The following is a 24,954-nucleotide window of genomic DNA, read 5'->3' on the forward strand; positions in this document are numbered from 1 at the left end:
ATATTCAGCTATCATTGTGTATTTGTGCAATGCGAGAAGAAATGGTAGCTGATACAGTCAGATCTGTCAGTAGAGGTGGCCAGAGAATGTCATGCCAACTCAGATGTTCCTCTTCTCTTTGCAGAGCAAAAAGTGCCTTGCGGTTGAAGTTTGAAGTTTGCAAGGAACTTGCCAACCACATGGAGTTGCTTCCAAAGACAGGCTACATTCAAGCTCATTCATCCTTTAGTGTGCAGCTGAAGTTTCTGCCAAGGTAGACCTCAGCCATCCATGGCCAAGTGTCTCAATTCTATTCAAATGCTAATCTTTATTATTTTTATATTTATTAACTTTACAAACCACCCTTTGTCCATACATAGCATACTATCTATACAACATAAAATTCTGAATGGTTATAGAAATACAACTATGACAATAAGAAATACATTATGAAATGCACATTCTTATAACAGCAGCAAGATAAAAAATAAAGAAGAAAATCCAAAGCAGGGTATCTAAAATACAAAGCAGTACACAAATACAATTCTTATCCTGCCTCCACCTTCCCCACAAATCAGCCTGGGAGCTTTCATTTCCTCCTCTAGTCGCCCATCCTGGGAGATCTTTATTTTCCTGCTCTGCGTGGGATCCTTCCATCATCTATTTGCCTTTTTCATGTGGGTGCAGTCATTGGCCCCTAATGACATCCCACTTCTATAGCTCCCAAAGCAGCCTACAAAAAATTCAGAACAATGCAGACCATGGAAATGGGAACAGAAGGTAGCAGCAAGACAATTTCATATTGGGTCACCCAGGGTATGAGAGAATAAAACTATCCTGAGATGTTATTGAAAGGAGAAGAGAGATGGTGTCAAGTGGAAATCTCTTGGATGGAGTTACCTAGCCATGACATCACTATGGGGCCTCTGGAGATATCTCTGTGCACTTGTAGGTCCATACCATAGATGGTGGCCCTTCAGATATCCTGGTCCCAAACTGTTGCTCTAGATCAGTGGTCCTAGATCAGTGGTAGAGCATCTGTTTGCATACAAAAGATCCTGTGTTCAGTCCTCAACATCTCCAGGTAGGGCTGGGAATATTCCTAGTCTGAAACCCTGGAGAGCTACTGCTGCTCAGTGTCGACAATACAGTGGTACCTCTGGTTGCAAATTGGATCCATTCCAGAGGCCCGTTCGCAACATGAAAAGAGTGCAACCCGCAGCGGCACATCTGCGCACGTGCGGGTTGCTATTCGCCACTTCTGTGCATGCGCGTGACGTCATTTTACGCTTCTGCACATGCGCGAGCGGCGAAACCCGGAAGTAACCCTTTCCGGTACTTCCGGGTCACCACAGGACATAACCTGAAAGAACATAACATGAAGCAAACGTAACATGAGGTATGACTATATTAAGCTAGATAGGCCAAGTATAAGACAACTTCCAGTGTCTTAAGGTTGTTACTATATTTCATTTCTATCTTACCTTTCCTCCAAGGAGCTCAATGTAACATATATTATACTTTCTCCACTTTTAGCCTCACAACAACCTGGTGAGGCAGGTTAGGCTGAGTGGCAGTGAGAGGACCAAGATTACACAGTGATAGGGAAATGCTTTGATGAGTGTGGGATGAATGACTGACTAATGGGAGGACGTGTAAACACCCTGTAAGCAAATCAGAATGAATGCAGGACAAATGCTCAGTCAATAAATAGGTAGTCTGTGCCCCCCATCAAGGACTCATAGGATTGTACTGTTGGTGTATAATTGTGTGACCTTAACTAAGAGTTTACAACAACAAGAACTTATTTATACCCCACCCATCTGGCTGTGTTTCCCCAGCCACTCTGGGAAGCTTCCAACAAAATATTAAAATACAATAGTTCGTCAAACATTAAAAGCTCCCCTAAACAGGGCTGCCTTCAGATGTCTTTTAAAAGTCTGGTAGTTGTTTTTCTCTTTGACATCTGGTGGGAGGGCGTTCCAAAGGGCGAGTGCCACTACCAAGAAGGCCCTCTGCCTGGTTCCCTGTAACCTCACTTCTCGCAGCGAGGGAACTGCCAGAAGGCCCTCGGCACTGGACCTCAGTGTCCAGGCAGAACGATGGGAGTGGAGACACAGGTATACTGGGGAAAGGGAAGATGGGATTAACTTTCCTGTGCTCAGCTTAATCGTAAGAAAAAAATTAATCACCAGTTCATCCAACAATAGCATTTAAACAGCACAGATGTGAACTAATCAGCATGCTATTTAAATATTGTGAGTGGTTTACCCTACGTTAAGGAATACACTTCTGACTACTATGTAGTTTAAAAGGTCTATTGGCTCTTTCCCACCATGCCTCTCTTCCTCCCCCCCCCCAACATATTCAGGAGTGTCCAGAAAGGAAATTGACTTGGATTACATTCCTACTATGCAGTGATGGCTGCCAACTTGAATGGCTTTAAAAGAGTATTAGACAAATTCATAGAGGATAAGGCTGTCAGTGTCTACTCACCCTGGTGGCTATGCTCTGCTGCCACTGTTGGGGGCAGTAATGCCTTTGAATGCCAGTTGTCCATGAATACCACCAACTTTGACATTGGGTCCCAAAGGACCGTGGAGTAAGTTCCAGGGGAGGAGAAGCAGATGGCTACTAGCTATGATGGCTTTGTTCTCCCTCCCCTGTCAGAGGAAGTACCATTTTTTTTGCTCTATAAGACTCACTTTTTCCCTCCTAAAAAGTAAGGGGAAATGTGTGTGCGTCTTATGGGGCAAATGCAGGCTGCACAGCTATCACAGAAGCCAGAACAGCAAGAGGGATTGCTGCTTTCACTACGCAGCGATCCCTCTTGCTGTTCTGGCTTCTGAAATTCAGAATTTTTTCTTGTTTTCCTCCTCCAAAAACTAGGTGCGTTTTATGGTCTGGTATGTCTTATAGAGCGAAAAATACAGTAATACCTCTGAATACCAGTTGTTGGGAATTACAAGACGGGAGAGGGCTCTTCCACTCAGTTCCTGCTTGCAGACTTCCCATTGAGACATCTGGTTGACCACTGTGAGAACAGGATGTAGGATTAGATGGGCCTTCGGCCTGATTCAGCAGGGCTCTACTTCTGTTCTTACAACATATAGATTTAGTGTAAGGCCTCTTTTTCAGACTATGCATGGAAAAGGTCCTTCTATCTGCAGTTTTCCAGTCCCTGGGCTAGAGACCATCAGGTCACAGGGTTGGGAAGGATTCTGCCTGAGACTTTAGAGAACCACGGAACTACATAGACCAAGATGAAAGTAGCATCAGCATCTGTTATTTGCATTCTGGTGGAATAAATTACCAGAGCACTTTTTTGCAGTAGAGCCTTAAGAAATGCAAACACTGCATGTCTCTGTGCAGAATTAAATTCCTATCCCATTATAGAAAGAGAGTTACCATTATTATGACAGTTTCCAGTCCCTAAACTTCAAATGTTGTGAAACACTGCTATAGTTTTGTCAAGTGGATAGAGGCGACACAGCTTGGATTTAAAATGTTAATCTGCATTTCGGGGGGGGGGGGACTGGGGGAAAGCTTCAAAGGAGATTTGATGAGATTAAGGAGGTTCTGACTCATGAAATAAGCCCCTGACTGGTTCACCAAGCAGAGATCGGATAAAAGGGGATGGGGTGCATGGAAGGCAGAGCGGGGTTACAGGGAGGGTTTACTGAAGTTTGGTGTTGAAAATGTTAAGCCAAGGCCATTTTAATGGAAATGCTAGACTGGCTCTGATGGCTCAAACTTTGCATGAAAAAGGTCTCAGGTTCAATCCCCAGATGAACTACAACACCCATAATCCCCAACCACTTCCCAACCACTGGCCATGCTTGCTAGACCTGATAGGCATTGTGATTCAGCAACATTTAGAGGGTCAGAGGTCCCCCACACCTGCTGTATGAGATGGTTTTCCATGTCCCTGTGTCCATCACACCACATCACCTAAGAGTCATCCATTTGAAGATACTTTTTATCACTGCCCTGCTTCGCTAAATTTCTGATTGGGTGTTAATGTGTGCAGTTGTAAACGCCTGTTTCCCTTTGTGCTTATGTGCCTAAGTATCAATGTGCAATTTGTATATGGTATTTGTATCCATCCATTTTCTGAGCAGATGCCAAACCTGTGGTTGCAACTGACCACCTGTTGGCTCTGCCATCACTCCATGTCAACTAAATGTGTGATCTAGAAACACCCCTGGCAGTCCCCACATGGCTGCCCATTGCAATAGGGCTTGGAGAAACTTACCTGCCATCAATAATTTTCTCATGAAGGAAACCCGGAGAAGCTTCTGAGGGGTTCCAAAAGAGGGGCTTTTGTTCACAGGGGTTGTTTGGGAGGACAAATTCTAGCAGAAGCCTGAGTTTCATGAATGGATCCTTGCTCTCTTCTGAAAAAAAAAATACAATGGCTTTTGTGACAATGCTTGACTACAAAAGAGGACAACTTGATATAATTGTTGCAGGTTTCTAATCTAAAAGATGCCCTTTTGATATGCAAAATTTGTCTTTTTTCTCAAGAATATTGCATAATTTGCTAGCTGAAGGTGTTCATTTAATGGCTGGCTTGAAAATAGGTTGTCATAAACTATTATATTCTAAGCGTCTCCAACTAAGTGTTGCTCAGAGCAAGTTAATCATGGCCATGAATTTCAGTGGGTCTGCTCTGAGTAGGAGAAAATCATAAATCCGTTGCCAATCATTTCTTCAAAAAAGGATTTCAAATGTACAGTATTTACATGACTCAGAATGGCAATTTTGTATTGTATACTGATTGTTTACTCAGTTTCTCTCCCTCTCTTTTATAAATATTGTTTTATCATCTTACAGAATATTGTTTTCCCTGATTTGATTTTGATAGTCTAACAATATTACAGTTGCTCTAGACAAAGATTTTGTCAACATATACTGGGCAACTCATTAAATAATTTTTCCCTTTGGAATCTATTTTGAGGTTACCTCCTCCTTTTTAAATTTGAAAACCATACATCTACAACATTTTCACAGCATTGCCTCCACTTTTTATGATATTATAAAAGGAGGGAAACCAAATCTATATGACCTTGTACCGTCTCACTAGCGACCGATTTTTTCAAAGCAAAGACTCCAAGACAGAACACTGTCTCCCTGGAGACAAAATGGGAAAAATCACTCTGTGTTATAGGACCCAGAGTTTATAAATAGGATGGGGGTTCTAAAAATGATACATTGTTTGTACTAATTTGGCTCAAAATTGCAAACAAGGCTTGCGCTAGGCAAGAAGCTCTGGCAAGTGAATCCCTACACATCCCCTCTCCGTGGTGGGTAATCAGACAGACGGAGATGGTCTTTACGACTCTCCTTGCAGCCTGCTCTTATTTCAGTATCTGTGTGGTATTGCCTTCCTATTGATACTGACTCAGAAGAGCTGGTAATTAATTAACGTCAATGTCAAAAGGAACAGATTGCCCAAGATGGGTGTCTCATCTGTGCTCCTGACTACAGCTGGGGCCGAGGAAGCTTGCATACTGATTACTGAGCAAGTTTCTAAAGCCCTATTTATAGTCGTCAATATTTTGCTAGGAAAAGAGCAATATATCGGTTAATACTTTCTTAAAACGCTGGTAAATACAACATGGCCCCATAATCAGCTCCCTTTAGTAATGCAAGCCGAAAACACTTATGAGAGCATTAATGGGAATTACACACAAAGAAACAGAGGCCAAGACCCTTTCATGTGCTTTGCAGTTCCCACATGGAATTGGTACTTAAAAATACACTGTTGCACGAATGAAGCCTGCATTTTACACTATCTACATTGCAGGAATCAGTTGTTATTCAGCGATTTGATGCAGTATTGGGTGGGGGAAGTTGTTGTTTAAGGTTTTGAAAGAGGTAGGCAATTATTAACATCATTTGCATGATCTAAACACTTAATGTGAAACTTTTCTATGAGCATTTGTATCTGGGTGAAATATGTTTCAAGCCTGTACTGTAGGGCTAGGGAACCCTTGACCCTCCAGATGTAGCTGGACTCCAATTCCAATCAGCCCCAGCCAGCACACCTAATGGTTGGGAATGATGAGGGTTGTAGTCCAGCATCTGGAGGGCCAAAGTTTCCCCTGGAAGCATATTTCCAGATAGCATTACTTGCAGAGGTTCAGCAGACATTCTTCAAGCACAATGTACTTCATTTTGTTTGAGCGGAAAAAGCCCCAAACAGCTTCTCAAGGACTATTCCTGTCTTCTTGTAAGGTTTGGCTACATGCTAACAGGACAAAAGTCAGCCATGTTAAAAGGCTTTCATAATGATTTCCTTCTGTCGGATTCCTTCTGCTTGGCTTTTTAAAGAGTATGTGATACTTTGTTGTTTCAGGCACTCTCTTCGAGAAGATGCAAGGAAGTACTTTGATGTAAAAACAAGAGTTCTGGAAGTCCCAATGACAGTCATGGTTTCAGATCAGGTTGGTGCACGATTCAGCTGCTTGTTATTAGAGAATAAGGGAAGATTGTGTCCTGCTCAGGCAGGATGAGAGCCTGCTGGGTGTGGTCCAGGTCTGAGGGAAATGGTTTGAGTAGCATAATATCCATCAGTGGTAGAGAACCAAGTACAGCTGAGGTGGGGAGCCTCAGGTCTGGAAGCCAAATGTGCCCACCCTATGATGGGGGCTTCTCTATCTGACCCTCAAGACTTTAGGCTATACTCACTGTCGCCAGAGCATCCCTCTTTGCTGACCTAGCTCTGTACCCTTCTTCAAGGGCATGGCTGGAATGTATCCATGAGACATAATAATGTTTCTTGCTCGAGTTTGGCATGACTCGAATGTAGCCTACTGTAGGAAGGTGAGAGGCACATCACTTTGCCTACCTCTAGCCCCACCCACTTTGGCACTGACCCCCACCCACCCCTTGAAGGTTACCCATAAATGAATGTAGCTCCTCAGCTAAAAAATGTTCCTCACCCGTCGAAGTACAGGGATTGGGTCAGAATGGTTTTATTCAGAACCCAGGAGAGCTCCCCAGGCCAGCAGGAGTTGCCTTGAAGGGATACAAAGTCTAGGACTGTAACCTAAAGCATAGTGTTCAGTGTTCAGTTTTTTGGTTTTTTTATATGATATTTATTAAACTTTCCATTTTAACAATCCAATCAAACCACATCATATATTCTGAATTATACATATTATTCAATAATCAAACAATCCAAATATTATGCCAAATTATAATTTTTTTGCGGTGGGACTTCATCATGCTCCGAGGTTGGGGGAGATCTGATGATCTCATACTTCTACTGCTTTTCATAATCATTCCTGATAGTTCCCATAAGTCATTCTGATGTTTTCAGTTTTAATTTTTTAATGTATATGTTTCTCTTGATGCATCTCTCTTAGAGCATATCTACAAGGTGGACACATTGTTTCAATGGTAATTCTTTCTGTCTAGGAATCTCTAGGAATTGCACTTAAGATAGCAAGGATGGGAAGAGATCTGTTAACAAAATTATTGGAACAATAAACTTGAGTTGACTCAGTGTCATCCAGTGCTCTCCATATTTGAATTGAGATTTGGATCTGAATCTCTTCTGCCCTAATTCAATCATTACACCACAACACAACTTGTGTTCTTGTTTCAGAGTAAGCCAGTTGAATTTACAGTCCATGCAATCGTTACAACTTCAGATTTGGAGATCAAACCAACTGAAGTAGATTTTGGATTTTGCACTATCTATGAAGCTGTCCAAACAACAATCACACTAACAAACAAAGCCATCCTTCCCCAGGAATTTGGATTTGTGGAACTCCCAGAGGTAAATACCTTCTTCTCAGTTTTTAACACAATAAATATTCCATGAAGTTTTGTAATGAAGGAGAGAACTGCATCCAAATGATTACTATCAGAGCTGTGTATATCTCATTTTGAATAAAATCTGTCCCGTGAACAGCTCAGTTCTGTAATGTGCATAAATTATCAAACTAAGCAAATGTATATCATTTAGTGTGTGTTGCATAATATATTCTAACATGTTAGTTCATTCTGGGTTTGCACATTATAGAAAAGTGGCGAGGAGCTATGTTAGTTTCAGCCACACTTTCAAAGTATACCATTTTATAGCCATGAAGGCTAGGAACTTTTTTTAAATGGAGATCTTCAGCATAATTGTGTTCCCAGTACTGCACTCTAGGGTATTCTGTACTCCACTCAGAATATATGCAAACACACAGCCCTGATCATCACAATATGCATGGGCTAGGACCAAATGAATATCTGTTCCTGATAAGTGCATTATTAGGCAACACATTTCCCCTGTTTCAATTTGAACTATACTGCATCTTTTTCCTTTTTCTTTTGGTATATTCTCAATACTGTACATTTATTTTTCTCTTTTACTCCCTTTCTTTTAAAAAAATGTTTTTATTGAAAGATTTTTCCATAAGTAACAAAAGTACATGCAGTGTCTTTGTTTTTCTATTGTGAGAAGATGAATGAGTGTGATTTTTTTCTACCACTTATGGAGTTGGGTTGGGGGCGGGATCCAAACTGGGAGGGTTTAGAATAGGTAGGTTATTTTCTGGAGGGTTAACATTAGGATTATGGCTAGTTTGTCTGAGAGAGTGATGCTTTTTTGCCTCCTTCTGAAAGTTTGTAGAAATTCAGCCCAATGATGGATTTGGAATGCTCCTGCCTCTTGAACAGTTGCAGCTGGACATCATCTTCAAAGCCCAGCGGGCAAAGGAATACAGTTTTGAGCTGACTTGCAAGACTGAAATCAACAGGTGCGCACAGAGTTTCAAGCCTTCAAGGGTTCTGCCAATGAGGCAGGATAACCAGGTTTGATCCCCCGGTCTGATTCAGGTTTGCCCCAAATGGCCAAACCACTTTGCAGTTAGTGGGAAGGAGGTGATGGCCAACCTATACCTGTTTACTTCTTTGGGGGCGGGGTGCTTGCATTCTGCATGCACATGCATGCAGAGGCCACTTACCTTTGCTTAGCCAGGAGCCTCAGAATGCTTCCAAATGACCTGTTCGTTGAGCATTCATCCTGACTTGTTTGCTGAGAGATCAGATGATATGGGCTATTTAATGAGCATGCAATCTGATTTCCTCACAGGGAGATTAGATGATGTGGCATGAAAATGCTACCCCACACTTTCAAACTGCCACTTTTCAACCTTTAGGGTTGAAAGAAGGCTTTTTGCACAAGACTTTTCCTTGCCACTTTTCAACCTTTGGGGGAAAGAAGGCTTGTTGCACAAGACCCAACCCCTCCCTCCCATCAACTATAATTGTGCATTCTGGAATTGCTGGTGTGTGATTGAATCCTACATGAAAACAATGACAGCCTGGAAATGCCACCAGTCTTGGAGCCCTGCTGAGGGGAAATCAGCCAGGGTGGAAGAACTGCATAGGAAAATTAGCAGCTGTGGGACTGGGTTAAACGTGCATTGCTACCTGTCGCTTCTTCACAGCAAATCTTCTCCCGCTCCGGAGCTTTGCATGTTAGAACCAAACCCAAAACTTAAAAGTGAATATTTGCAGTTGCTCTACTTGTAATAAACCACCAGAGAACATTCCAACTTCTTTCAGCATTTCTGCAGTCATGTTTCAGCATCAGCAGCATCTTTTCAGTGAAAATTAAGTATTCCAGAAGTGGGACTTAGAGCAAAATGTTGCAGCATGAAGTGCTCCTGTGCAGTGCGTTCATCCAGGATGTTAAAAAAGGGGACTTCCGGAGGCGGCGCGAACGGCAATGGCGGTCCTCCTCGCGTTGTGAGGAGGAAGCTCCGCGGAAACGGGTTGTCCGCTACAGCAAAGCGGAGACCCGCACCGAAAACCCACAGGCAGCAAGAGCCTGTGGTCGTGGGACTCGGCGGGCGCCAGAAGCGTCCCCCGAAACGAAGAAGGGACCCTGTAAAGGGTCTCTGAATGTGGAGGGGGTATCGCTGCGCTGTGAGTCGATTGCTATTCCTGTAGAGTGAAGCCGCATAGCCGCTGCCAGTGAGCGCTGACCTTTTTTCCTGGAAACATCTGATTCGGAAAAGAACAACCCGTGAATAAGAAAAGACAGTAAGAATTGGAAACTAAATTGCTATAAATTCGGCTAAAAGCGGGAGATGCAAACAGGAAGTCCGTCTTCCGCTTCTGCTTAAGATCTAAAGCAAAAGACTTTGATGTTTGGAGCCTTTGAAGAGGCGTTAAAAATACTATTCTGTGCATCCGTTGAAACTGCCTTTATATAAAATTGGGATTTAACTTCTTTTAAGTGACTTACTTTTTATATGGACTGTGTTTTACTTCTCCTTTTGGAGTTACAATCTTACTGAGTAGCCCAGATAATTGGACTGCCTGAATCAACAGAACTGTCAGATTGCAGACTTTGACACTTTGTTACCTGGGCTTGTTACAATCTGAGTTTGTGGAACTGCTACATTGAAACATCATTTCTGGCACTTTGCTAGAGACATTGTAGTACTTTTTAAACCAACTCTGCCTACTACAAGAAAAATTGAAGGCTCTTTGGAAATAAATTGGACTCTAACAATTCGGCTTTTTCCCTCAAGACATACTCGAACTCCCTCTAGAGGATTTTGGATGTACATTTGTATGTGATTTTACTTTCTCTTTCCTTTCCTCCTATTGGACTGTTTACCCTCTGGGCTGCTGGATTCCCATGGGCCCAGAGATTGCTTGATCACTTTGAGATCTAAGGAGGAAAGAGACAAAATACTAGGCCTACATTACGGAAAATCACTGGATATTTCGGACAAAAGAGTAGAAATTTATAAAGATATCCCAAAACAACTTTTGGACCTTAGATCCACCTACACTGAGTTAGCAAAACTGCTGAGGAGCAACTCAATTGTTTTCAGGTGGGAATTTCCCCAAGGATTATCTTTTACATTTAGAGGGAAGAAGGTTATAATTAAAACAGCCGAGGACAAAGAAAATTTTTTGAGTGCCTACGGAGAGGATCTTCAGAAAGGGATTGAAAGACCTTTAGGGTCTGGGCCATCACCTGCACCTGCACCTTCGGGATCTGATGACCCGGAGAAAAAGATACCACCACTAGAGGAATAACAGATTTGTCCAGGATGTCTCTGCAACTTCTGAGTTGGAACATTAATGGCTGCAATTCCCCGGAAAAGAGGAGAAGAATATTTCATTTATTGAAAAAAGAACAATTGGACATTATTTGTTTGCAAGAAACACATGTGACTAGGCTCCATAGGAAAGTGTTAATAAATAAAAGATTAGGACAAGAATTTATTTCTTCGGACCGAGTTAAGAAAAGAGGAGTGGTCATATATGCAAAGGAGAGCCTATCACCAAAATTTCTATTTAAAGATGAGCAAGGAAGAATCTTGGCAATTGAGATACAAAATCAGGGAGAAAAGTTTTTGATATTAGGAATCTACGCACCAAATGAGGGGAAATCGGAATTTTATAAGAAGCTGCATGAGATAATGCTGGACTATCTGGACTATGACAACATCATTATGATGAGAGATATGAACGGGGTGGCATCAACCAACATGGATAAGTCTCAAAGCCAAAATGTGACAAAAGATGGCAGACTACCTAAAACTTTTTTTGAACTGACTGACAATATGGACTTGATTGACATCTGGAGGACAAAGAACCCCCTGGGAAGAGAGGGAACATTCTTCTCTGAAGCCCAACTGACATGGACAAGAATCGACCAAATATGGATAACTAGAGGTCTGGCACCTAAGACGAGAAAGGTGGAAATCTGCCCAAAGACCTGCTCCGACCATAACGCTGTAAAGATGGACATGAGATTAATCCCAACCGGCTCCTATAGATGGAAGATGAATGACAATCTGTTTAGAGATCAGGAGATTATCAAAAAGGCCCAAAAAGTTTTGAAGGACTATTTTGAGATAAATCTGAACACCACGGTGGAAAAAAGAATCATCTGGGATGCAAGTAAGGCGGTTATGAGGGGGTTTCTGATACAACAGAACGCTGTAAAGAAAAGAGCACAAAATGAGAAAAAAGATAAGATTTTGGAGAAAATTAAAGAATGTGAGAAGAAGCTAAGATCGAAACCGAAGTCAAAGGAAATTTTGAAAGAAATTAAATTTTACCAAGCACAATACTCCAAATTGATAAATCAGGAAGTGGAGTGGAAAGTTAAGTTAATGAAACAAAGATCATTCGACTCGGCAAATAAATGTGGAAAACTGCTAGCATGGCAGTTGAAAAAGAGACAAAAATTAAACACGATCACTAACCTAGAGATTGAAGGAAGAAGTATTCAGAACCCTGTGGAGATTAGGAAGTGTTTCCAGAGATACTTTAAACAACTATATACTCAAGGGCTGCAAAATGAGGTCGAGATAGAACAATTTTTGATAAAGAATGGATTACCAATGTTGTCTCAAGAAAACAGATCAACCCTGAATTGTAAAATAACTCGACAAGAGATTGAAGTTGCCATTCAGAACATGCAATTGGGCAAATCTCCAGGGCCTGATGGGCTTACCTCCAAATATTATAAGATATTGAAAGACTACTTGATACATCCACTAATGGAGGTTTGCAATGAGATTATGGAGGGGGGAAAAGCACCGGAAACGTGGAAAGAAGCCTTCATCACATTGATACCTAAATCTGAATTGGAAAAGACACAACTTAAGAACTACCGTCCCATTTCCCTTCTAAATGTGGATTACAAAATTTTTGCAGACATTTTAGCAAATAGATTTAAACAGGTTTTAAGTGAAGTGATCCATAAAGATCAGGCAGGCTTTCTCCCAGGAAGACATTTGTTTGCCAACACAAGGAACATTATTGATATCTTGGAACTTTTGCAAACAAATATTAATACAAGAGTAGTGCTAATATTTATTGATGCGGAGAAGGCCTTTGACAATATTTCTTGGAAGTTTATGAAGAAAAACCTGGAAGGGATGGGAGTGGGACGGGGATTTGAAAATGGGATAGATGCAATCTATTCAGAACAAAAGGCTAAATTGATAGTTAACAATGTGGTGACAGAAGAGTTTAAAATTGAAAAAGGAACACGACAAGGTTGCCCTATTTCCCCTCTGTTATTTATCTCGGTCCTGGAAGTGCTCTTGAATATGATTAGAGGGGACCGGTTGGTGGAAGGAATTCAGGTCGGAGCGAAGCAGTATAAACTTAAGGCTTTTGCAGATGACCTAGTTTTGACCTTACAGGAGCCAGAATCTAGTACGAAAAGGGCTCTACAACTGATTCAAGAGTTTGGTCGGGTGGCGGGATTTAAACAAAAAACTAAGGTACTGGAAAAAATTTAACAGCTTCAGAGTCAGAAAGGTTTCAGAAAGAGACAGAGTTAAACGTGGTTAAAAAAGTAAAATATCTAGGGGTGAACATAACAGCAAAGAATCTGAACCTATTTAAGGACAACTATGAAAAATGCTGGTCAGAAATTAAGAGAGATTTAGAAAGTTGGTCAAGACTGAAACTTTCCTTGTTGGGCCGAATTGCTGCTATAAAAATGAACGTATTGACAAGGATGCTGTTTCTTTTTCAGACGTTACAGATTGTGGATAAAATGGAGTGTTTCGGGAGGTGGCAAAGAGATATCTCTAAATTTGTCTGGCAGGGCAAAAAGCCCAGAATTAAGTTTAAAATACTAACTGATGCTAAAGAAAGAGGGGGGTTTGCCCTGCCAGACTTAAGGTTGTATTATGAATCAGCAGCTTTCTGCTGGTTGAAAGATTGGCTGCTTCTTGAAAACACTGATGTTTTAGACTTGGAAGGATTTAACAATGCTTTTGGATGGCATGCATATTTGTGGTATGACAAGGTTAAGATTCACAAGAATTTCAAGAACCATATTGTAAGGAAAGCAGTGTTTAATGTCTGGATAAAATATAAAGACTTATTAGAAAACAAGACCCCAAGGTGGTTATCGCCTATGGAAGCCAAGGCTGTGAAAAGACCCAATATGGAGGTCAAATGGCCGAAATATTGGGAAATATTAGAAAGAGATGGTGATAATTGGAGATTGCAGAGTATGGAGAAATTTAAAGATAAAGTGCGAGATTGGTTACATTACGCTCAGATTAAAGAGGCTTTTAAATTGGATAAAAAGTTAGGATTCCAAGTGGAAAAATCGAAATTGGAAACAAAACTGTTAGAACCTAAGACTAAATTACTTTCAAGAATGTATAACTTGCTGCTGAGGTGGAACACACAGGATGAAACGGTTAAATCAGCTATGATAAAATGGGCACAGGATATTGGGTATAATATTATGTTTGCTGACTGGGAAAAGTTATGGACTACCGGTATGAAGTTTACGGCATGTAATGCCTTGAAAGAAAATATTATGAAAATGATATATAGGTGGTACATGACCCCAGTCAAGCTAGCTAAAATATATCACCTGCCAGATAACAAGTGTTGGAAATGCAAGGAAACTGAAGGAACATTCTTTCACCTCTGGTGGACTTGCCCTAGGGTTAAGGCCTTCTGGGAAATGATATATAATGAGCTGAAAAAGGTATTTAAGTATACCTTTCCTAAGAAACCAGAGGCCTTCCTTTTGGGCATTGTTGGCCAGAGGGTGTTAAAGAAGGACCAAACATTATTTATGTATGCAACAACAGCAGCAAGGATACTTGTCGCCAAACACTGGAAAACCCAAGACTTGCCCACGTTGGAAGAATGGCAGATGCAACTGATGGACTACATGGAGTTAGCAGAAATGACCGGCAGAATCTGAGACCTGGGAGAAGAAGCAGTGGAGGAGGATTGGAAGAAATTTAAAGACTATCTTCAAAAACATTGTAAATTATATGAGTGTTAAGAAGGATGAGAGATTTGAAAACAACAGGGCACCATAAAGTTAGCGGAAAAGATTACGAGAATGAGTGAATTTCATGAGAAAGATAAATTTTGAATGAATATCATGTTAAAATTAGGTATTCAGGATTTTGATAAAAATATTCAAAGTTAGGGATAAAATATTGGAATTGTATACAATAAGAATGAAAATAAGGTGATAAGTTGCTGGCTAAAGTTTTATTAACTTGGAATGTAGGAGCGAGAGACGTGAGGAAGTCCAAAAGGGAAAAATGAAGAAAAGATGGTTATTACAAGATGTAAAATCCTATGTTTGTTTTATTCTTTCGATGTTTTCTGTTTATTCTGTCTTTTTTTCTTTATTGTATTATTAAAACTCTTAATAAAAAATTTTATAAAAAAAAACAGGATGTTAAGAAAGATTTTGAGTTTTATATATCTTCAGGTCTATTCAGGGTGGGCTCGTTGAAAATAAAAGACATAGCAAACTTAGGTCCATTAACTGCAATTGATTGTATTCATTTAAATTTTACTAAGAGTACATTAGCCATGCCCATTAGTTTCAGTGGGTCTACTTTGCATAGGGCTAACATTAGAGACCAACCCAGTGGATCTACTCTAAGAATAACTTGGTTGATGCAACCTTTTTTGTCCTCTGCTGAAACCTCTTTCTTCTGCATGGGTATGGAGCCATTTTGGCTACTTAAGCAACCACACTCACACCTGAACATTGGGATTAGAGGGGCTGTTTCCATCTTGTGTCATCATGGTTTGATTTCCGTATAGTCTTGAGCCATAGGGGTGCCACAGAACCTAGAATGGGCAGCGAAATATCTTTTTACTTGAAAGCAATGAGATACTGTACTTGTCATAGGGCTTATTTAAAGTCTTGGCAACAGGCTGTGTATTGTGCTGTGACCGGATTTTTTCAGCTGTGTTTCCATTTTTAGAGAATTCAAGCTGTCATGCAAGGCGGTCGGAGTCCACCCACCTCTTGAGCTCTCTCATACCTTGGTCCAGTTTTCTGCCACTGCTCTCAACGATGTGTCAACAGCAAATATCTTTGTGATCAACAATCACGTCAGTGTCAATCAGTTCACTCACAGTGTCCCAAGAGTTGGCAAAGGAGAAGTGGCCCCCGTTGGGCCAACTTCCTTCCAGTTCCTTGTTCCAGAAGACTCTCCTATTACGATCATGCCATGTGTCGGAACTGTCCTGCCTGGAAAGGTAAACACACACTCTCAGTCTATTAAAGATCTGGATAAAAATAGAACCTTCATGCTTATGGAGTACTACAGCCTATGTATCTGGCCTGATGCACCTCCCTTAAAGGAAAATAAAGTGTTGAGAGCACATGTAGCTTTAATTCACATTTTTAAAGAAGAAATGTAATCAGAGTCCTTTTTTTTGTTTTCCACTAGATATAGTTCAGGCTTCTTAATAAGGAGAGCCTATGCTGCAAGCGTAAAACCCCAGATTTAGGAAGTAACATGGACATGAACTGGATTGTGTTCATTTGCTATACAATGTATATTTTGTGAGTCCAGAGGGAGGCACAGAATTGACAGGCCTTGTGGGGGACCATACAGTGTAAGGGAAGAAAAGGGCAACCAGAATGATCAAGGGACTGGAGTAACTCCCCTTTGAGGAATGGTTACAATGCATTGGCGAGTTTTAGTTTAGAAAGCAAATTGAGTAATGGGGAACATGATAGAGGCGTATAAGATTATGCGCAGTTTGGAGAACGTGGATAGGCCTCTTTCACAATACTATAACCTCATGGGGTCTTACAGTGCAGCTGAATGGTGGAAGATTCACAACAGTCAAAGGGAGGTACATCTTCACACAGCACACAGTTAAACTGTGGAATTTGCTGCCACAAACTATAGTTCTGGCTACCAATTTGGATGACTTTGAAGGGGGATTTGACAAATCCATGAAGGCTACCAGTCCTAATATCTATATTACCTCCAGTATGCCTCTGAATAACAGTTGCTAGGTATCATGTGTGCTAGAGTGCTATTCTACTCATTTCCTGCTGTGGGATTTCGATTGGAGCTCAAAGGGGCATCTATGGTTTCCTTCTTCCACATTTTATCCTCACAGCATTGAGGTGGATAACAGTGACAACAGGATGCTTTGGACAGATCCAGCAGGCCTCCTGCTTTGTTCTCTATTATGGATTGGATTGTCTGTTAAATGGAGCATAGGTCTGAACTCCATTTAGCTACCCAAGTTCATTCTGCATGTTCTCTTTCTTTCCGGCCTCCTCTCTCCTCCCCCATGCCAGAAATGCATGCTGGAAGTGTCCTTCCGTCCAGTGTTGTGTGATCAGCTTATCAGGCTGGAGGCAGTCCACCTGCTATGCCAGGCTGCTGAAGCAAAGGCTCAGATGGAGAGGAAGGCTCGGGAGTTGGAACTGCAGGTAAGTGTGGGAGGGATCTATGCCTCCTGCGTATTGCTCATTGCAAAGAACATCTGCCGTACCCATGTCACACTGTGTGGAGAGGCAGGTGCAGTTTTAGGAATTGCCAAGCCCCACAGTGGCAGCTGATGCTCATCGCAACTGGTGGAGCAGAAGGCAAGGGAGCCCAAGAAGTAGGGAGGGTCAAAGCCATTGACAGTGAAAGCCAACCAATTCTAGTTTTGTCCCGACCCTTTAATGGTGACGCTGACACTAAGGAGGAGGATGCTGGCAGGCAGTGGTTGTAAGTTAGAAGACCGGGGGGGGGGGACCTGTCTGCAGGCAGACTGAGGTTGGTGGGGCAGTGCCCCATTTGCCCTAATGAACCAGTCTCTACTACCCATTCTTCAGCAACTGATATTCAAAGGCACATTGCCTCTGGTATTGGAGATAGTGATGGTCTTTCCTCATCAACCTCCTGTTCACATTTTGCTCTCCAGACATGCCTATTTCTACCATATCCCTGCTCTTGCCCACAAATCAGCCCCTATTGACAAGCAGTCCATTATGAGAAGGGCTCACAGAGCCAGAAGCAACTTGTTGGGTGGGGAGGAGCCACTACAGTCACTTCCCAGAATGTAGATTGCTGTTGCTTTCCAGGAGGGGTGAGGCAACGGGGAGGCCGGTGTGGGGCAAAGGTGTCAGCAGGAGCACTGGATTGGCTCTGTGAGTGCATTTACACCATGCAGACCTTCCTGACACCTTGCCAACTCCCTCCGTAACCAAGCGCTCCACCTGCCAGAAAGCAAGCATAGTGACTCCTCCGCACCTGGTGATCCACTTCTGCACAAGGTCCTCATTGGAAGTGGAGTCCATGTCTGGCCCCCATGGCACAACATATTCCTTTCCCATAATTCTCCTCTCTACTCAGCTCTGTTATCATCTTCCTTTCCCCTCCCATTAGGCACCTGCTTTCATCAAGGGGAGGTTTGCTCTGACTCCCCCCATTCCAGCTGTTAACCAAAAGGCTTTGCTTCCCTGCTTCTCTCTCTCTCTCTCTCTCTCTCTCTCTCTCTCTCTGGCAGAGAAGGAAAGAGGAAGCCCTTCTTACCCGGAAAGATGGAAAGAGGCCATCAAGCATATTATCCATCAGTCAAATCTCAAAGCACACCCGACCATTTCAGCCGCCCAACCCAGAGGACATCTCTCCAGAGTGCGTGAGAAAAGGCATTTTCCATTTCCCTTGTCCACAGCTGACCAAGTGCACCTCTCCATGACTGTCAGGGTGCATGCCAGGGTGTGGACAGCTAATTCAGGCTGGCATCAGGCTTGGGAAATCTTTAGCACAATGCCCTCAGTGGGCCATCCTCCTACACTAGCACCCTTCCCCCCATTATGGATTTATCTAATGGTAAAAGTGAGTAGCCAACAGCTGCTGTTTCCCACAAACCCCAGAGTGATGCTATGTCAAACTTCAGCATTATGGGAATTTTTTAAATAGTGGTCAGCGGTTCGAATCCCTGCAACAGGGTGAGCTCCCGTTGCTCAGTCTCTGCTCCTGCAAACCTAGCAGTTCGAAAGTACGCCAGCACAAGCAGATAAATAGGTACCACTGCGGCAGGAAGGTAGACGGTGTTTTCGTGTGCTGCTCTGGTTCACCAGAAGCAGCTTAGTCATGCTGGCCACATGACTCGGAAGCTGTACGCCGGCTCCCTCGGCCAGTAAAGCGAGATGAGCGCCGCAACCCCTGAGTCATCTGCGACTGGACCTAATGGTCAGGGGTCCCTTTACCTTTACCGTGGCACAGATTTTTAATTTTTTTATTGGTACACTTGTCAGGGAAAATCTTTCCAAATACTCCACACTTGTCCAGTCCTACTCCCTTTGACTCCTGCTCCAGGTCCCCCCTGTAGATTTGCCACACACTCTCTGCATCCCCACCTAGAACCTCAGTCCCTGCCTATGGATCAGATCTGTCTGCCTCTTGCTCTACTGGCCCTTTCTGATGCCTGCCAGTAAAGTCATCTCTGTTCTGGTCTGAGATAACTGTAACTGCAGCTGCCATAGACTCATCCTTGGCTTGCTCTTCCCTGTTAGTGATCCCTGGTAGGGAGCATAATAAAATCTCAGATAGATCAGATCAAAGATTTCCAAGAGTGGCCAATTGTGTGCTTCCCAGCAGGACCTAAAGACTAGACCTCTCCTGTTCCAGTTGACTGTTCCACACTACTGGTATTCAGTGGCATACTGCCTTTGAACAGGGAAACTTCATTTAGCTGTGGATGACTCCTCTTCTGCTATAAATGCATCAAATCCACAGCCATGACTTGTTACCGAAAGGATGCGCAAGATGATTTGTTTTGCTTTTCTTTTTTCCTTGCCATCAATGTTCTCTTTTCCTCCTCTCTAGTTCCGAAGAGTATATCGCAGCTCATTTATCTCTGATCCGGAGCTTTGCCAACCACTTCGACAAATATGTTATCCCTTGCCTGATAGCATGTGGAGATATAGACGAGAAGAAAGGAACTGAAAACCTACACTACAAGTACAGTGATGAATGTGGAACTAAATATATACAGAGCCGCCTGCCAGGCCATTGATTCAGCTAGCCCAGTATTGTCTGCCATTGAGAGGGAGAGCCTAATAATAATAATAATAATAATAATAATAAATAATTAATAATATATTTATTTGTACCCCACCCATCTGCCTGGGTTGCCCTAGCCATTCTGGGTGGCTAGTTTTTATTGGACTCCAACTCCTATCATCCCAAAGGATTGGCCACGCTGGCTGGAGCTGTTGGGAGGCAGGGTCCAGCTACATCCAGAGGGCCACAGGTTCCCCATCTGCATTGTAATCAACCTTGATAAAAGACAGTGCAGCTACTCCTGCAGAGACACAGCAGGCAGCCTTCTTTTTTGGATGGTGCTCCCAGCTCCCAAGAGCCTTCTGTCCAGGGAAGGGAAACCCGTGGGCCTCTGAGATGATGTTGAGAGAAAGATATATACATTTAGTCAGATCAAAATATCCATTCTTACGGAGCTGAGTGGTGCTGCAGTCTTGTTAGGGTGGCTCTGAATTCTCTCGATCCGAATCAGGGGTGGGGAACCTGTGGACCTCTGTGATGTTGTTGGACTACAGCCCCCATCATCCCTGACCATTGGCCCTGCTGGCTAGGACTGATGGGAGCTGGAGTCCAACAACATCTAGAGGGCTGCAGGCTTCCCATTCTTGGTCTGTTAACTGAAAGCGGCTCTCCAGGGTCAGTTGCAGAGAGTGAGAGATCTTTCCCATCTCCTTCCCCTTCTAACTGTGGAGACGCTGGGGATTAAAGCCAAGGCCTCCTGCAAGCCGAGCAGGTGCGTTATCTGGGAGCTGCAATCCCCCATACAGTTCATGTGGCGGGGGTGTTGTTGTTGTGGTTGCTTTGGCTACATCTGTAGCTGCTAAAATTAGCAAGTAGTCTGTGTGCCTGTTGCAACAGACACAGACTTCTTTGCGTCACAGGATAATTAAAGGCTAGACTTGCTCAAGCATACTTTTGTCAGACTTGTACCCTGGTCATATAGTTTTAAATGCCTTGAGCATAGATGTAGATGGGAGTTGGGGTGTGGGTGTGAGAGAGAGAGGGCACTGCTTCCCCCACCACATGGCAGTGTATCAGGGGTCACTTTTAAAGTAGCTATTTTGTTCTATTAAATATGAAAATGGAAAAGGAAAAGGGGGGGGGGGGAAACACTTCGATTTGTTGTAATTTACCACTGCACTGATGGATTATTTGCAGTAGGAGTTGAGTGGATAGGTAAACCAGTTAAGAAGCTTACTACACAAAGCCAGCTGGAACAAGTGCTGCTGTGGTGTAGTTATTAGAGTGCTGGACTGGGACCCAAGAGGCCAGAGATCAAATCCCCACTCGACCATGAAGCTTTCTGGGTGTGACCTTGGGCCAGTCACATTCTCTCAGCCTCGCCTACTTCACAGCGTTTTTGTGAGGATAGAATGGGGTGAAGCTAATCCGTGTCCATCACCCTTTGTTCCTTGGAGAACAGGCAAGATATAAAGGTAATAATAATAATTAATAAAACAGTAATAAATAATAAATTGGTTAGTGTAGCACAGTGGGGAAATGACTAAAATGAAACCCAGGCAGTTCTGGTTCAAATCTTGCTTCTCTCATGAACTAACTTCATGGCTTTGGGCCAGGGCTGGAGAAGCTTTGGCCCTCCAGAGGCTATTGTACTCCAGTTCCCATCAGTCCCAGCCAGCACAGCCAGTGCTCAGGGATGGTCCAGCAGCCTCTGGGGGGTCAAAACAGAGAAGCAGACACGGAGCAATGGTTCCAAACTACAAGAAAAAAGATTCCACCTAAACATTAGGAAGAACTTCCTGACAGTAAGAGCTGTTCGACAGTGGAATTTGCTGCCAAGGAGTGTGGTGGAGTCTCCTTCTTTGGAGGTCTTTAAGCAGAGGCTTGACAACCATATGTCAGGAGTGCTCTGATGGTGTTTCCTGCTTGGCAGGGGGTTGGACTCGATGGCCCTTGTGGTCTCTTCCAACTCTATGATTCTATGAGTCTATGATTCTAAGTTCCCCAACCCACCCTTAGGCCAACCATTCTTTCTTATCCTCTGCCCCCTTATGCAGCATAATGTCTCTCCTACTTTTCAATGGGTGTGGTTGTTCCTTAATTTATTTATAAAGTTCCTAGTTTCCTCAGCACCATACAAAGATTAAGAAAGGAATCTCAGTCCCTGGCCACAGGCTAATAAATACAATGCAGAAAGTGAAAGAAAATAGGAAAGCACATAAATCTGGGCACCATGTTTTTGTTGTTGTCAGGATTAACTGAGGACCAAAGTAGTCATGATTCTCAATCCATAATTAAGAACCAGTCAGAGTAGATCTATTGAAATTAATGGACCTTGCTTAGCCATGGGGGAGGAGGAGACGTTTAGCCCTTTCTCCCCTCCCACTATTGTCCCAGCAAAAATCCCCTCCCTTTATACTACCATTAGCCCAAAGGAAAAAGTTCTTCTTTCATACCTTCTAGACTCTTAATTCTACTGCTGATTCAAAATCCATATTAGGGAAATACCATTTTTAGCCCAACCCATATATCAGATATTGGTGCACAAGCCTTCAAATTCAAGAAAACTGTATTTCCAATGCCTCCCATTTTCAAGCCATGTTTGCACATACTGTACTTGAGACCTTGAATAAAACACTAGGGTGACTTGTAGTCCATATATTGGAACAACCAGATACCTTATATATTCTGAGAGCAATCATCATTTTTCTTTATTTTTGTGTGTGTTTGTAGCCCTTATTTTACCTTGTACCTAGAGCTGCATTGTCCTTCCGTAGCACCTGCTCTTATGGTGATTTCGAATAATGGGAGAACAGTCTTCAACTTTGGGGATGTTGCCGTAGGTATGGAACCAAGCCTCCTCACACCCTATTGCTAGAACGGTGTTAAAGCAGCAAAAATATGTCACGAGTCTTAAGATGGAGTGTAGAAGGGTGCAGCAGACCTTGGAAGATGCTGAACTCTTTCACTGGAGATTTTTAAAGGGAGGTTGCATGGACATCTATCAAGGAATTTTTAGCTCTGATTTCCGCATTGCAGGGGGTTGGACTAGATGACCCTTGGGAAACACATGGGGTGATCTCCAGGCTATAAACATTTTGCAGGAGGGATTGGAACACTTAACTGGAACTGTAGGTTTGTGCAGTTAAAGTGAATTAAACGACCTGGCACAACAATTCCACTTAAAAAAAACAAAAGTGGTTTGGAAAGTGACAGGGAAATGCATTGAGAATTGTGGAGTGAACAAATGATTAGTGGGCCGATGTGTAAGTACCCCGCAAAGCAAATCAGGATGAATATCAGACGAGCGGTCATTTTCATATAACTGCTCCTTAAACAAACCAGACCAAATGCTCAGTAAAGAGCTGAGTTGGTTTAATTGCTACACAAGCTGCTCCCCCACTTTTTAAAACATAAAATCCACCCATTGGCCAGATCTGTCTTGAGCCTTGTAGAGAGTTAGGAATGTTTAAAGTGACATGATAGTGCTATAAATGTATACCACAGATGGGGCTGTAGTGCTGAATCAGGTGGGACTCCCTTGTTTGAGTCTTTGCCTTTACTGTGAACTCACTAGATAACTTTAGAACACACGCAGTCTGATTCTTGACATGGCTCAAACCATATATTGTCCCTAAAAGGGCATTGGCAGCCACACTGTATTTATTTAACAAGGCTTATACCATTGCCTACTCACCAAAAGCCTCTAAGACTTTCCCATAAAAAATGCAAATAATAATAATTTAAAATGCTAATACGTAGTTGGGGTTGTTATGGGGATGTAGCAGGGGGAAACTGCAACTGATTGTATGTTTGTTCTTGTATTCAAAATTAATAAACTTTTTTTTAGGTGCCAATAAAATCATATGTTAAAAAACTCAATTGACATAAACATTTATCAAAATAAAAATAAAAGCAGTTTTGCAACAAATGCATGTCATGAACATTACATGCTAAAAATTGCATGTGTTGGTAGGCTTGCCTGAACAAAAAAAGTTTTAGCAGGTGCTGAAAACTAAACAGTCAAGGCCCTTGACAAACATCAATGGACAGGGAGTTCCAAAGAGTAAGTGCTGCCACACTAAAGGATCAGTTCCTTCAAGTACCAAATAAACATTGTGTGGCACTTGTAAAAAGTGTCCCAGTTCTACACATGGAACAGCTGGACCTCTGTCTTCCCTACTGAAACATCTGAAAGCATCTTAAGAATTCTTCCTTGATTTTTAAATTTTATTTGGGGGGGTTTGTTTTGTTTTCTGGAATAATACGAGAATGGCTTCCGGGTGGATTTTTAAAATAGGCTTCTGCTGGCTGGATTTCCTGGTTTGTTTGTTTGTTTGTTTATTGTTTTTATTTGTATGGCCGTCCAGTAAAGATGCTTTCTGGGTGGCTCACCTTTGTAAATGTGAGGTTCTCTTGTTTACTAGGGCACACAGTTAAGAAAGAAGTGAAGCTACATAACATCTCTCAAGAACAGCTGGTTGTATCCTTTGCTTTGAATCATCCCCTCTCTGTTCCCCAAAATCTGTGGCTGCTTAGTAGAAGACATCAACTGGACTCACCTTCTACTGTTTGGGGTGAAATATTCCAAATATTCCAAAATAAACACAATAGGATACCCACATATACTTCCATCTTCAAAGTCACAGGTTAGAATATTATATTATGGAGATACCTGTGCTACTAATTTAAGTTAGGTACCCATTGAATTGGCATGATTGCAACCAGAGGATCCTGAAAATTATGGTTTGGTGAGAGAGTTGAGAATCACTAGAGGTTTCCTCCACCGCTTTGGAGAACTACTGTTCCCAGGGGTTTCCTGAGGAGCAGGAACAGTTTGTATCTGTAGTGGAGATTATACAAAAAGACAATGGAATAGTAGGTGCATCTTATAAGAGCACATCTCAGTTACTGAATTCCTGTGCTGAGTGGCCAAGGATTGAAAGGGGCTATATTATCTATTTGTTTGAAACCAACACACAATCTGGAACCCTGAAAAGGCAGTGTTCCCTGTCATCTGGATATAGGAAGCTCCTTCAGACCTTCTGCACTCAGCAATGGAAGGGGTTGGAAGCTGAGCAGGTGGGATCCTGTGCCCACTACAAGGCCTTTGTGTTGGGATATTGTGGGTAAATTAAAATGCCAGGGATCTCAGAGTCATCAGCTACAGATCACATTCTTGCTT

At 42.5% G+C, this 24,954-nt stretch overlaps 1 protein-coding gene across 3 annotated transcripts in view; it reads left to right on the forward strand.

Moving 5' to 3' along the window:
* CFAP74 (cilia and flagella associated protein 74) overlaps positions 1 to 24,954 on the forward strand; it is an 83,199-nt gene that overhangs the window by 47,039 nt on the left and 11,206 nt on the right. For all 3 annotated transcript variants that reach the window (XM_079986718.1, XM_079986717.1, XM_079986719.1), the window contains exons 22-31: positions 125 to 253; positions 6,341 to 6,428; positions 7,595 to 7,768; positions 8,602 to 8,735; positions 15,729 to 16,005; positions 17,069 to 17,203; positions 18,268 to 18,395; positions 19,593 to 19,727; positions 22,503 to 22,612; positions 24,197 to 24,252. In XM_079986718.1, coding sequence (XP_079842844.1) covers positions 125 to 253; positions 6,341 to 6,428; positions 7,595 to 7,768; positions 8,602 to 8,735; positions 15,729 to 16,005; positions 17,069 to 17,203; positions 18,268 to 18,395; positions 19,593 to 19,727; positions 22,503 to 22,612; positions 24,197 to 24,252 — 1,366 coding nt within the window. The remainder of the gene's footprint in view (positions 1 to 124; positions 254 to 6,340; positions 6,429 to 7,594; positions 7,769 to 8,601; positions 8,736 to 15,728; positions 16,006 to 17,068; positions 17,204 to 18,267; positions 18,396 to 19,592; positions 19,728 to 22,502; positions 22,613 to 24,196; positions 24,253 to 24,954) is intronic.

Source organism: Podarcis cretensis (assembly GCF_951804945.1).
Source record: "Podarcis cretensis genome assembly, chromosome: 8".
In the NCBI taxonomy this organism is placed as follows: Eukaryota; Metazoa; Chordata; class Lepidosauria; order Squamata; family Lacertidae; genus Podarcis; species Podarcis cretensis.